The sequence below is a fragment of the Manis javanica genome, chromosome 5, assembly GCF_040802235.1.
Source record: "Manis javanica isolate MJ-LG chromosome 5, MJ_LKY, whole genome shotgun sequence".
NCBI classification, from domain to species: domain Eukaryota; kingdom Metazoa; phylum Chordata; class Mammalia; order Pholidota; family Manidae; genus Manis; species Manis javanica.
The window spans coordinates 13,421,241-13,436,013 of NC_133160.1; the positions used below are offsets into that span (position 1 = coordinate 13,421,241).

The 14,773-nt window shown below is 48.9% G+C and overlaps 2 protein-coding genes across 3 annotated transcripts in view; one reads left to right on the forward strand and one right to left on the reverse strand.

The window, feature by feature from the left end:
* LOC118970340 (WAP four-disulfide core domain protein 10A-like) overlaps positions 1-14,773 on the reverse strand; it is an 80,906-nt gene that overhangs the window by 48,176 nt on the left and 17,957 nt on the right. The window lies entirely within an intron of this gene.
* Positions 1,186-9,919, forward strand: EPPIN (epididymal peptidase inhibitor). Of its 2 annotated transcripts, none has more exons than XM_073236538.1 (3): positions 1,186-2,064; positions 3,519-3,650; positions 9,658-9,919. In XM_073236538.1, the coding sequence occupies exons 1-3, from the start codon at positions 1,974-1,976 to the stop codon at positions 9,681-9,683; spliced, it is 249 nt and encodes an 82-aa protein (XP_073092639.1). In that variant the 5' UTR covers positions 1,186-1,973; the 3' UTR covers positions 9,684-9,919. The 2 variants fall into 2 exon arrangements, with proteins under 2 accessions (XP_073092639.1, XP_017520198.3); XM_017664709.3 differs by lacking the exon at positions 9,658-9,919 and adding an exon at positions 6,313-6,611 and having other exon boundaries at positions 1,193-2,064.

Consider the following 14,773-nt stretch of genomic DNA (forward strand, 5'->3'; position numbering starts at 1 on the left):
TTTATCTCTGACACTCACTTTCTGGGCGATGTTGAGTCAGCATCCGGGCCTATGATCCCTGTCAGTAAGATGAGGACGTGGGACTGGGGGTGCCCTCAGAGTCCTTCCACCTGAGGATTCCAGATTTTCACTCTCATCTGTGCTGAGTTGGGAAGAATGCAGGTAATAGAATAAAAGGGACCATGCTGCTTAAGACACCTTCCTGTTCATTAGAAATTCAGTCCCCCAGTCTCTCTTGTGGGATCTAATGAGACTGTGAAGTAGGTGGGATGGAGTTCCAGAGAGTAAGTTCCTGACATTAAGCTTTTGACTGTTGAGGCATCCATTTAAAAGACATTCACTTGAGTAAACATATTGCCAGAGGTATGGCCCAGCTTCTAGCAAAACAACTGATAAAGAACCAGCTGCTCTGGCCCATGAAGTTCCCCTCTCAAAAAGCCCAGAGTAACCTAGGTGACCCACTGCCTGGGTGCCCTGCTTCTGTCTTCTCATGCCCTAATTCCCACCTCTATGCTTTCAATTCACCAATAAATGGCAAACCCACGAAACCCTTGGACCCTAATCAAGGCTGAGCCTAGGTCTGCACTTTCTCCCTCTCTCTCTGCTCACGACCTTGCTGGGTGGCCCTCTGGGCTGCTTGTATTACTTGGGAGTAATAAATCTTGTTCTTCAAAGTTCCCTCATGGTGTTGCAGAGGTGAGTCTTAACAATCATAGTAAGAACCACAAGGGCTGGTCCAGCCATAACATGTCCCCCTGTGGTGATGGGGAAGGTTTGTGGGGCTCGCTATGAGTAAGTGTGACCCTGAGTGAATGTCAGGCATTCCTAGTTGAGAACATCACTATTGATGGCTGAGACCCACAGAGCAGATTCCCGGGGGGCTCTGTCTGTGACCCTCAATATTGTGACCTTATGGTCACTTCCTGATGATAAGGATGGCTTTGTCTGGCCTCTGTTATGTAGGACAATTGGAGGACAAAGCTTGGCTCAAAAGTGCAACATCTTGTTAAGGGAAGGAAATGGGGACCCTACGGATGACACTGACTCTTTGCAGCCTCTCTCCCTCCACCAGGACTGATTGACCAGCTGCTGTTGCAGATCCCGTGGCTGTAGGAAAGCTGCTAAGGTCTCCAGCCTTCTCTTTTCAGTTAAAATCCAGCAACTGGGATGCGTTCCTGACTGGTACGGAGTTGCAGTCTCTCAGGCAGGTGTCTTCATCCCACAGTTGCTCCTCAGACAAAACAGAGTTTGCACCAGAAGGTAGAAACTCCCTATGAGCTCTGACAGTCTCTCCTGCTCTGGGCAACATAACCTTGACACACGTCAGCTGAAAACCCTATCAGGCTGCTTCCTCCCTCATACCCCATGTGGCAACATATTTACTTTTTGGCCTTAGTCAGCGTATGAGTGCCAGCAGAGAAAAGGGACTGGGATGCCAAGAAAGGGTGGGCGACGGAGGAGACACAGAGACCCGGGGAGACCCACAGAAAAAAAAGTCACACACAGACCCAGAGAGGCACAAACAAAGAGATGCCAAGAGATCAATAGAGACAAAAGGGGTGGCCAATTAGTATGCAGATAAAATGGAGGACGAATGGAGAATGAGTACATTCCTCAGCTCTCAAAGTTATCGGGAAGAAGACCCCTGATGGTGGCATGCACTCCGAGGGTAGCCTGGGAAGTGAGACAAGTGGTGCCCGGACCCCTGGTTGACCAGAGGGCCCGGCCCAGCCCAGGGGCCTAAGGATTGGGAGCCATCCAATAAGAGACCCGTCCCCCAGGACATGGGCTGTAGATGCCAGCTAGTCACATGGATGGTCTCAGGAACTTGGTGTTCCCAGCAGGAAAGGGGGTGGCTGGCCTGACTCCAGCTCTCATATCCAAGATACTGACTGCTGAAGGAATAGGCTGCACAAAGGCAGTTAGACATTTTCGTGTTCTAGAACCACTGGACAGGCCAGCGCTTCTTCAGAATGGAGCCTTCTGGACTTCTGGGCGTCCTGGTGCTATCCATCCTTCTAGTGAATGTCCAGGGCCCTGGTCGGACTGACGGGCTCTTTCCCAGTGAGTACTGGGGCCTCAGCTTTTGCCTGGAGAGAGGGAGGATTGTGGGGAGGAAGAATAGGGATCAATCCTCAAATCTGAGTTGCTTTCCACCATCTGAGCCCTGCTCCTGGGCTGGGAGAGGAGGGAGATACTTAGACTGCTGCTTCCTGTTTCCCTCACTGCGGAGGATCTCTTCCGCGGATGTCAGAATCCAGTTCGGAGGCAGCCCCTGCCTTCATCCCTTTTGAAGTGGAGGTTCCACTCGGAGATTGGCGTGAGTCAGTCACAGGATCTTCCGTGTGTGGGAGGGGCTGTAATGATCTGAGAGGCCCAAACGGAGCTGCCCACACCCCACAACAAAAATAGCCCCTTTCTCAGGAAATGATCCCTACCAACTCCTGATTCTTCCAAAAGTAGTCTTACAAAGTATCCTTGCATCCCCCAGGGTTCCTTGATTTTTGGATAAAGGACAATATCCAGCTAGGAATGCTCCATGGTCATATGGTTATAATGATGGCTGCCATTTTCTGAACATTCAGAAAGTAGGGATTTAAGGAGAGGGATCTGGAGTCAGATGTGGTGGATCCTATTCTGGTTGTGCCATTCAGTAGCCAGGTAACCCGGGGCAGGTTACTTAGAGTCCACGTGCCTCAGTTTTCTCGCCTGCAAAATGGAGATATTGATGAACACACCTCACACAGCTCTTGTTGGGATTAAACGAGGCAACATTTAAAATGCTTAGAAGAGCGCTCCGCTCATGGTAAACACTGAACAAATGTTAGTTAATGTTACGGTGCATCAATTCCTATGATTGCAGCTCTACTACTCTCTTTGTCTCATTCCTTCCTCACAACTCTGTAAGGCTAAAACAATTTTACAAACGAAGAAACGAAAATTCAGAGAGAGTAAGTGGCCAACCAAAAATTAGGGTTTAAAAACGTAACTGATGCCAGGGTGAAAGATAATCCATCACTGCACAATAGCGCCCCCCAGAGGAACTTCCAAACACGGACTCCTCCACGGGGCCTGAAGGACCAGATGAGCTTAGACTGGTGGTTTCCAATTTTGAAGGGGTGGTTTGGCTTTCCAGGGCACATTTGCAATGTCAGGAGAGAGTTTTGGTTGTTACAACTGGGAGCGCAACTGGCATCTACTGGGTAGTAACAGCATTTAGCAGAAATGCTGTTAAACACTCTGAACCACCTCCTGCCTCCTTCAAATAATTATCTGGCTTAAGTGTCATCAGCGCCAAGGTTAAGAAATCCTGCCTTAGAGGGGATGTGGCCAGGGGATGGAGGTAGGGGCAGGGTGAGAAGGTGGAGAGTGAGGGGTGGTCAGGAGGGAGGGTCAGTAGGCAGCACTGGCAGCCCTATGGAAAGAGGTCCTGGGCATAAGCAGGGGAAAGTAAACTTCCTGACTTCCCAGCACCGTGCGCTCCAAGACTCACAGCTGTAGGACTGCCCCTTCCCTAGGGAGATGCCCCAGAATCCACGAGAAATGTGAATTCCGAGAAAGGGATGAATGTACGAAGGACAGACAGTGCCCGGGCAACAAGAAGTGCTGTGTCTTCAGCTGTGGAAGAAAGTGCTTAGACCTCCAAAAAGGTAACCTTCAGACCCTCAGAATGACAGAGCCCTCTGCCCAGGACCTCCCCTTCTGCCCACCCAGGCTGGCATTGTCCCTGGTTCGCTGAGGGTTGGTCTGAGCACGTCTGTTAGACTTGGAAGACCTGGGGTTCAGATTCATCACCGGCCCTGATATGATGTGTGACATTAGTAATATCTTCATCCTGTCAGGCCTCAGTTTCCCCAAACAAAAGATGGGTGTAGGAGTGGGACTAAACCAGATAGTCTCTTGGCTGCTTTTCACTCATCATTTTCTGTCTTTTTTAAATTAAGGTATCATTGATATACAACCACACGAGCAACACTGTGGTTACTAGATTCCCCCCATTATCAAGTCCCCACCACATACCCCATTACAGTCACTGTCCACCAGCATAGTAAGATGTTATAGAGTCACTACTTGTTGTCTCTGTGCTATACTGCCTTCCCCGTGTCCCTGATTCTTTCTTTTTTTTAAATTTTTTCTTATGATTTTCTGAGTCTTCTGGTAGCCACTGTTGGTACACCACTGATCAACATTATTGCTCCTGGAGAAAACTGATTATGTTTCCTAGCTTTTTGCCCCAGAATGACTTGTCCCCCTGCCTATACAAATCCAACTTAGCACCAGGAAACCTCCTTTGACCACCTCAGGACAGAGGCTTTTTCTCTTGCTGCTACTGTATGCTAGGTGATTTAAGAGGGAAAAAAAGGCAGGCTTCTGCTATTTAGGAGCTCCCTGTCAAGAATGACAACTAATTTAAGCTCATCTGTATCACGTGGCTGTTATGTGCCAGGCATGGTTCTAAAGGCTTCACGTGCACCAATTTTTTTGGTCCTCCAAATAACCTTGAACACTAACATTTAATAATTCCCTTTATTATCTGAGGACATTGAGAAGCACAGTGAGGGGAAGTTGCCTAAGATAAACAGACAGGTGAAAACTGGTGTCTCTGGCTCTGCTTTGCATCCCACACCCAACAGGAGCCTGAATCCAGGCTGTGTTTTCCTGCTCTGCTTCTGAGTCTCATGCACATGTTTGTCATTTTTTCCCATCTTCACTGAGTGAATGAGATATTCGGTTCAGGTCCGGGTGCATTTTGCTTTACCCTCTACGGTCTGCAAAATCCTGTACTGTAGCCGATCGCCTGCTGGGAATAAAATCAGGCACCATCTCTGCTCACTAAAAACTCATCATTGGCTGGATGAGACTGAAGATGTAAATGCCACAGAAGAGTTGATGCCTGAGAAAAGGTTTGAAGGGAGAAGAGGAGTGTTGCGAATGAGCAAGAACTATGGAGTGAAAGATGTGGAGGTGGGGGGGAGCCTGGAGGCTTGAATATTGCAGGACCATTAACTCAAAAGGGTGCTGTGACAGTGGAGGCAGCCAGCACCACTGCAGGGGCCAGATCGTGGTGCGCCTGGTGGGCATGGGAAGACTGCCATCAAGTCAAGGTCTTAGCTGTGGGACGTTGGATTAGCTTGTTCGGACCCAGCAGGTCCTGCTCTCCGGTGGGAGCGTGAAGGATTGACCGGAGAGGCAGGAAGGTCAGTTTAAGGCTATCTCAACAGCCCAGTTATGAGACACTGTAGCTCAAGTTGAAGACAGAGGCAGAGAGGTGAGCTCTGCGGTGGTGAAAATCAATGGATTTAACCATTTGGCTGTGGGGCTATGCCCTCGTGGAACTCACAGTTTAATTCAGACCTGTATTCACTTGCTAGCGCTGCTGCAACAAAGTTCTACAAACTGGGTGGCTTAAACAGAAATGTACTGTCTCACAGCTCTGCAGGCTAGAAGTCCAAGGCTGAGTGTTGGCAGGCTTGGGTGTTTTCGGGTTGTGGAGAACTGCGCTCCAGGCCTCTCCCTAACTTCTTGTCCTTGCTGCCCATCTTTGGTGTCCCAAGGGTTAGGACTTCAACATATGAACTAGGGGTGGGGAGACGCAATTCAACCCATAACGGGACTGAAGCCAACTGAGGAAGAAAAGGTGCTTGCCCATCTGAAAAACTACCCCATGCCCTACCTGCCTGGACTTGCCCTTTACTTGTGATCCCTTGTTCTCTTTTCTTGGCATCAATTGGAGGGCATGATCAGGGGTTTATAACTTGTAATTTTCAAAGCACTTCCATATCTTGTATCCATTCAGGACATATTTATTGAGCAGCTACTCTCTTCCAGGCTCTATGCTAAAAGCTGCACATTCAGATACAATAGAAGACCTCACACCTTAGAGGGTTGTGGGGTGGTCTCACCTGCAACTCAAGGTACCCTCTGCGACAAGTGCAGTGGAATTTTGCATTCCCATTTTAGAAAAGAGGAAGTCAAGGACAAGACAGGTAATGTGGGAGGTCAATGTGTCCACCCTGAATTAAGAGCAGAGCCGTGAAACCAGAGTCTCTTTGCGCTCAGAGGACGCAAGGAGGACAGTGCCCAGAAGGGAAGGGGGAGACCTATGTTCTCTGGGGATGCTGACACCCCAACAGCTCCCTGTGGGATCTCCTTGAAAATGTGCACAGTGCATCAGTGGAGCTGGGCTCCCAAGGTGTGAGAAGGTGCGGGGAGCTGCTCAATTTTATCTATGATAGTTGCCAGGGGGCATAATAATGGCTGTTTTTTTCAGGGTAGGCATCCTTACTTCTCTGCTCTGGGTTCTCCTCACAGACATATGCAGTATGCCAAAAGAACCTGGCCCCTGCATGGCCTTTTTACTTCGTTGGTGGTATGATAAGAAAAATGATACCTGCTCCAGCTTCATCTATGGCGGCTGCCAAGGAAACAATAACAACTTCCAATCCAAAGTCATGTGCCAGAACATGTGCCCCCAAAAACGTGAGTTGCCAGGGCCATGCTGGGAGGTCTAGGTGTTGGCTGGTCTGTTCTGGAGTGACTACATCTTTGGCAAACCAGGTGTGGCCGAACCATCTCCGACCAGGAGGTAAGAATGCACTTTGCAGAAGGTTGGACAGTGGCTGTCTGGGAACTGAGGTTCAGAAGGGATGTGAATCAAAGCTGGCAGGCATGGGGGATGATGAGGATGCAGACATGGTGACATCTCAGAGACCTACCTGAGACCATTCACAAGACACCCAGCCCAGCTCCGGACCTGTTGACCAGCCAGCCCTCCCAGGCCATTCACTTCCTCATCACAGCCCTTGCCAGTAGTCCACCCCATCCACATCCCCTTTTTCCTTTAAGGAGATTTGTAGCTCTCCAAAGTAAACCCACTTCCTGTTAATCTCCTGTGGCAAGATGTACAGATAACTTCAACATTGGTCTCAAAGGTAAGCTGAGCCCAAGATGCTCAGCCGCTCCTTTCCTATGCTCTCAACAGGTGCCTAATCGGGAATGCATAAGGACACATCGGGACACACGTCGGGACAGCTGCCAGAATTTGGCTCCCCATCCCCGGCTCTGTCATCTGTGTGCCTGACCAACACCCTAGGCTGGCTTCCACTGTTCTGCTCCTGCGTTCAATGGCCTTAGCTCTTCCCAAAACCAAACCCTGGGATCTGCCTCCCCCTTCCTCTTTTCAGACATAATACCCTCTGTTTGATCCCATCTCTATGCTTCCTTCCTTTATGCCCAACTTCTTGAGCCCTGTTTTTACCTGTTCCCAATTTTTCCCAATAAAGTCCTCTGTTTAGTCCTGTGCCTGAGGCTGAATAAGTCACATCTGCTGGCGCATTACACTTTGAGGAAAGTTAAGAGTCGCTTGGGTTTGTGGTGACACAGTTAAAGGGAGTTGAGACAACCAGAGCCTTGAGAATTGAGAACTCCAGGGTCATTCTTACCTTCCTCTGTTTCTTAAAAAACTTGTAAGACAAGTTTTAAGACAAGGGCCTCTGGATACCCCAGAAACACATCCTGGGACAAGTGCATGGGTGAGGAGCTTATCGGGGAGATCTCTCGAGACGCGCAGGTGGGGAGTGGGGCAGTGGTGCGGGGAAGAGAGGAGTTGATTATGAGCTGTTCCCACTGTGGAAAATTGCAGCTTAATCCCATGGGGACCCTTTAAGGAACCATGTGAAACATGCCTCCGAATTTCCTTCCTCTGTCTCCAGTGATGGGAAGGCTGAGGTGTGTACCCACTGATCCCCATCCTCTACTGGATGCCTGGGGGTATTAAATCGCTCGCTCTTCCAGACTGTTCAGTGTGCAAGCTGAGCAAGCTCCTGGGGAGCCAGAGAAACCCCCCGGCAGAAAAGCCGAATCTGATGCCGGAAATGGGAAGTGATCAGTGTTTGCTGGATATTATCCAGCCATAAAAAGGAGTGAAACACGAATCTATGTAACACTGCGAAAGAACTGCAAAACCACTATGCTAAGCAAAAGAAGCCAGACACAAAACGTCATATGCTGTATGATTCCATTGTACGAAATATCCAGAACAGGTAAATGCACAGAGATAGAACATAGATTAGTGGTTGCCAGGAGCTGGGGCAGGCTGTGGGCGGGGAAGAGAGTTACTGCTGATGGGTATGGGGGTCGCTTTTGGGGGAATGAAAATATTTTAGAACTAGTGAAGGTGGTGATTACACAACACTGTGAAGGTGCTAAGATGTCACTGAACTGTTCACTAAAAAGCAGTGCATTTTATTGATGTGAATTCCTCCTTAATTTAAAAAATGGATTAGGAAAAAACTGTGCACCTGAAGTGGCTCCTGCAGCTGCAGGTGTGATCAGAGGTGAGCCAAGCGCGTGTCTTACCGATGCTGGGAGCCTTACGTTGGAAAGCACAATGGAAGTCTCCAGGCACCACTGCTGCAGCTGGTTCTAAGGTCAAACTGACCTTTATTATTTCCCTCCTGTATCAGCTATTGCAAACTGCACTGAAGGTAGAGGCTCTCAATTAGCTCTGGCATTCTCATCTGCTTTCAAAGCACCATGATCTTGACAGACACTCTCTGAAGATTTGGTTCAGCCTGGAATCAACCCGCTACTCATGGCAATACCTGTACTTGGGGGTAATGGTTAAAGAAAAGGGGTGGTCCAATGAGAAGGAAGAGGAGAAGGGCAGAGGGCAATGAAGGATGGGGAGGAAGAGACCCAGGCAGAGTGAGACTCCCAGAAAAAGAGCAAAACCAGGAATGGAGTAAAAGAAAGAGGCACCGAGAGAAGAAAAATAAACAGTATAGGAAAAAAAAGCAGACAGAAAAATAGACACATTAGGAGAAAGGTAAGGTTGGAAAGAAAGAAGAGAACTGACTGGAATACTCCTGACCTCCAAACTCCCCCTGGAAAATGGAAGACCCTGGAATTGAGCGTCCCCTTCTGCTAGGGGACTAGAAGCTCCAGACAAGCTTCAGCCCCTCTCCCTGGCTGACCCAGAGCCAAAGAGCTTTGGCGAGCTGAGGATAAGGAGCTGCCTCTCAAGAGCCCCTTCCTCTGGGTCCATGCCAGCCTGTCCCGCTGATGGCCTCGGGGACACGGTGTTCCCCAGTAGAGGCAGTGTGGCTGGCTGGTCTCCAGTGATGTGTGCCTCCTGGAGTGCTGGGCTAAGCCAGGGCAGCCAAGGTGCGGAAGCAGGAGCTGCTGAGCAGCAGTGCCCAGCGTTGGTGCCACCTGCCAGGCCAGTCCTTCCTAAAATGGGGCTCTCGGAACTTCTGCCAATCCTGGTACCATTCCTCCTCCTGGGGGTGTCCAGGAACCTGGGCTGGTTGAGGCTGTCACTTCCCACCACATCTTGCCACCTATGCGTTTTTTTCTGTTCAAGGCTGCTCTAGCCAGGACAACCACCTGCTTTATTGACCAAACTAAGACACTTTTAGGAGCAAAAGGAGATGTCATTAATTATTAACTGAGACAACAGACATACGCTGGGACTGTACTGGAAAAACCAGAATACATGTCACTCAGTGAGCCCCAAAGTCACTCCACTTCTATTTTCTCTTCTTGTAAAAAGTTGTAAAACAATTCTAGCTTCTTTTTAGCATGAACTGCAAGACGTGGTTCCTAAGGTGAGCCGGGCATCCCATGCATCCCACCCTTTTCTCTCTCATCTCACAGAGTCGCCATCTTCCTGGGTAGGATGAGGGTTGGTGGAACAACCTCTGGGACTTGGCTAACCCCCCAGGCCCTGCTCCACACGGGGCTGACCTACGCTGTGTACTGGCTTCCACTGGCTGAATCTCAGCTGCCAAGACCTGGACTGTTCCAAAAACCAGACCCTAGAAGGTGCTTATTGCAGCTCACCTTCTCTTCAAGCACAATGCCCTTTGCCCTTTGCCCCCCTTCTCAGTGTGTGACCCTATCTCTTCATCTTTCAGGTCCCCCTTTTATCTTTCAGTAGCTTTCAGTTTTCCCTAATAAAATGTTCTGTGAGGTCTGATGTCTCTGAGGCTAATAATTCACATCTGGTCCCTCTGCAGTTTTCAGAGAACAAGAAGTCATTGGGTCTTCCAGTGACACCAATAGAGGGAGAAGAGAGTATGAAAATCTGCATTGAGAACTCTTGTGACACTGCCACTCCAGTAAAATTGTCATACAATGCTTAAAAATGGAACTGGAGCCGACCCAGGTTTTATATGGTCTGCAGCTTTAAAGTTGGGGATTTCTTAAAAAATGAATACAAATTAAATTAAAAGTGAATCTTATTTCAACGAGAAGGGAAATAGCTGCCAACAGCAAATTTTAAAGAACTAACAAAAACCCCAGCCCAGGTTCCTGGACACCCCCCAGGAGGAGGAATGGTACCAGAATTGGCAGAAGTTCCGAGAGCCCCATTTTAGGAAGGACTGCCTGGCAGGTGGCACCAAAGCTGGGAACTGCTGCTCAGCAGCTCCTGCGTCTGCACTTTGGCTGCCCTGGCTTAGCCCAGCACTCCAGGAGGCACACATCACTGGAGACCAGCCAGCCACACTGCCTCTACTGGGGAACACCGTGTCCCCGAGGCCATCAGCGGGACAGGCTGGCATGGACCCAGAGGAAGGGGCTCTTGAGAGGCAGCTCCTTGTCCTCAGCTCACCAAAGCTCTTTGGCTCTGGGTCAGCCAGGGAGAGGGGCTGAAGCTTGTCTGGAGCTTCTAGTCCCCTAGCAGAAGGGGACGCTCAATTCCAGGGTCTTCCATTTTCCAGGGGGAGTTTGGAGGTCAGGAGTATTCCAGTCAGTTCTCTTCTTTCTTTCCAACCTTACCTTTCTCCTAATGTGTCTATTTTTCTGTCTGCTTATTTTTAGTTGCACAAAATCCACATAGATTATTAATTTTTTACATTGATGACAATGATTTTGTAGAAATTTCTATGGAACAATAAGTCAGTCTTTTATTTAATGGAGCTGAAGAAAAGTGATTAACATATTTTGGTTTTGATTATAATTGCACAGCCATACTTGAAATTTGTAGTTCTACTACAAGTTTGTGTCCTGGAAATGCAGGAATTTTAATATATTTTTTGAATAGTTCCATCAAAAAAGAAAAAAATTCAGGGAGCATTAAAATCTTATATACTGAATTTCTTGAGTATATTCTTGCTTGTAAAGAATGTTCTATACAGGTTTCCACAAGAATGGATTTTTTTTCTATTTATAAATTTATGTTTCTGATGTTTGGAGGAATTTTCCACAGACTGTTTTTTCTGACCTCATGCATTTCAAACCTTGTTTTTTCTCCACTGCCCACATTCCAGGGCTAGGTACACTAGGTACATATTATTACAATACAATCTCTAGCTCCATGCCCTTATGTCCTGATGTCAGAGAACCGGCACAGGAGGTAACAGGAAATTTACTCAGAGCCATTCCTCTACCAGGACAGAGAGCAGCAACTTATGACACAAAGTGACTGAAAACAATCTAAATATATCCCACTAACTCCAAATGAAATGTCACCCCAACTCAACTTCCTTTGAATGGGAGGCCAAAATGCTAGCAGCTATCTCAGCAACACCTGACCCAGGAGAGGGGTGGTGCCGGGGGAGTCGGTCTGGAAAGGGGGTGTGGTCTGACTGATCATGGTTAGACTATCTTACAGAGTACAAATCATCTGACGTGTGAATGGGCTAATTGGGCTGGTCCCAGAGGCTTAAAGGGGGCCTGCTCAAGAGAGGCCCGAGCTCCACCAACTTCATGGGGGGCTCGGGGGCTCGTTTCCTGGGCCTTCTGTGAAGGAGACAGTTCTGCAGGACAGCACGGAAACTACAAAATGGAAGATTCCTGGGGAGGAACGTGATGGGGGACCTGGGGACACAAAGAGGAAGGGAGGAGACAGGAGGGATAAAGGAGGGAAAGATATTGGACCATTTGTTTAAAAGCAAGGTCCCCAAATTCTTCCACATGCCTCCCATCTAGGGGTAGAGTCTGTGCCCCCTCCTCCTGAATCTGGGCAAACTCTGTGACTGCTTGACGGAGAGAGAAAAGCCAAGTGGTGCTGTGTGGCTTCCAGAGGCCAGAAAAAGCACAGCTCCCTGATCCTCTCAGGATGCTTGTTTGGGGGGCGCGGAGGGCAGCTGCCATGTAAGAACTCCATCCACCCTGAGGTAAGCATGCTGGAGGGGCCTGTGTTGGGCCTCTGGCTGACGGCCCCAGACAGGCTCTACCTGGGAGCCAGGGTCACTTTGCAGCCACATGACGGAGCTCCCAGCCCAAAAGGGCCTTCAGAGGACTGTGGCACCCCCACCGTGACACCTGACTGTAACCCATGAAGACCCCCAGAGGGAACCACCAAGCTAATACCTTCCCAGAGGCCTCACCCACAAAATGGCGAGAAAAATTAAATGGTGGTTTTGAATTGCCAAGTGTTGGGAAAATTTATTCACAGAAATAGGTAGGTTATTGGAACAGATAAAAAGTAGAAGGAAGGGGAGGAGGAAGGAGGGGAGGGAAGAAGGAGGGAGAGCTTGGCGCCATCTGAGGGGAGGAAGAAAGGGGTCCCCAAGGGGCCAGACAGGATGAGAGGGCTCCAGGCTTGAGGAGGGAGCCCCGCAGTGGGAGGCTCGGTCACCGAGGTGCACAGGGACCCTGACGTCTCTTCCGAACAAGTTCATTGTTGGTATGACTTCAATCAAGAGTCTCTAAGGAGAGTCTGGGATCTGCTTCCTGTTGAGTTAGACCTTTCCTTTCCTTATCTCAGTTTCTCACTCTTTAGAAAAGACAAGTTAAAGTGATGACTATTCCCAAAAACACTGTTAGCAAACACCTACATCAGAGCCACTTGGGGTGGGAAGGGGCTCGTCTGAAATGTGGGTTCTCCAGACATAGGAAATTGCCATCTCCAAGTATAGAGCCCAGAAATCTGCATTTTTAATGAGTACTGCGAAGTGATTTTAAAGTTTCAGAACCTGTGGATTAGATGATATTGAAGGCCAATCCATCAGCGGGGAAAAAACAATGGCTTAAGAAATCTGTCAGTGCCTGCTCCTGGGGTAGGAGATGGGGAGAAAATGTCAGAATCACTGAAAGTGGGGGAGAATTAGGGCCAGGTTGTGCTGAACACCCCAAACCTTGCTAATATGGCAGTTTTGCAGAGCAAACGCCTAGCCGAGTGGTCCGCATGTGTGGTGTCTCCCACAGTTACATCGTGTTTGCCTCCGGGCTTCTGGGGCAGTTTAGTCTGTTCTCCTGGGAAGCCTAGCCCAGACCTGTGTGTCTGTGAGATTCAGACAAAATTACAAGTCATCTTGTCTTGCATTGGTTTGTATCCTATGGGAAGGGCACTTATCTGGGAAGAAAGATCCAAATAGGAACCCCAACTTTGTCCCTGTTTGAATGCATGACCTTGTTGGAACAGGGTAGGGTGGAGGGTGCTCCTCGCAAGACCTCAGTTGCTCATCCTGTGAGATGAAGGTGATGGGCTGATAATGTCAGAGTACTTCTACAGACTCTATGGCAGCTCAGGAACCCTGCCAAATCTGATAAGCACCTGGCCTTTTGCATCCCATTGGCAATAATAATACTTAGTTGGGTTTGACATACATGAATGGCTAGCACAGAATCATTCTGCCCTAGGGCACGATGGACGGGAGAAGTCCTTGCAAATGGCCAGAGTGTGCCTGGCAGCTGAGTGTCTGCTCACCCGCTGTGCTCAGGAATGAACACAGAGCCCTCAGGGCTGAGCACAGACAACCTGCTGCCTTACAAGGACCTCAGTGGAAGGTGCTGCACCTCTTGTCCACCATTGGCTCATTACTTCAGTTGCCACAAGTGGCCATCAGAACCCAGAGGGCACTTTCAGTGCAACCTTTAGGCGTTATTCATGGCGCCATGCAGACCCAGGGCCCCTGGTCTTCCCCAGCCTCCTTATTCTCTCCTCAAAGCTTCCTCTAGAGCCAGAAATTCCCAGAGGAGGCTGTGGATGGTTTGAAAACTCAAGGAATGTTCAACCTGAGAGGTCTAGGGAGGTCCACAGCCCCAATAACCCTCCTTTTAAAAAAAGTAATAAATGTACAAATGGAAGCTTCTAGTAGGAAATAGATGTGTCCAAGGTCACTCAGCAAATCAACTGCAAAACCAAAGTTAAAATCCAGGTTGGAAGGATAGCAAGATGTTATCCCAGATCCCACAGCCTAGTTGGAAATCAGAGCGGATATAATGTCTATTTGTCATTAAAAAATACATATTCAGCATTTTAATCTCATTTCTACAGTTGAAGAATTCCCTACCAGAGGAGTCTTGGTAAAACCAGTGTCCCCCTATAAAAGCTAAAAGGCCAGCCCTGCATTCTGTCAGTCAGGGTTCAGTGCAAGATGGTGACCCCACTCTCAGTATCTCAAACAGAGAGGATTTAACACTGAGAACTGGCGCCGTGAGGACAGGGAGGATGGATGGCCAAAGGGAGCAGAAGCTGAGGCATCCATCACTCCTAGATTTTGGAGAATAAAGGATTTGGGGTTTCCAGGCCCAGGAGTAGGGGCCCACGCACAACTGGTGCTCATAGTTCCGGATGCACAGAGAGGCATGGGCTGTGTGGCTGGCCCATGGTTTCCTCAACCATGCCGCAGCTGGTATTCAGGCCTCCGAACAGGCAAACCTGACTCAAGTGGCATTTGGTCTCCTGGGTTGGGAGGCACAGCTGGCTGGTGCTGGTAATTCTGAGGGGGTGCAACGGATCTGGTTTGAAAAGTACCCAAAGCATCCGGAGACTGGAGGTGTACTATCTTCTGTTGCTGAAGAGATGCTGGAGAGATGAGCC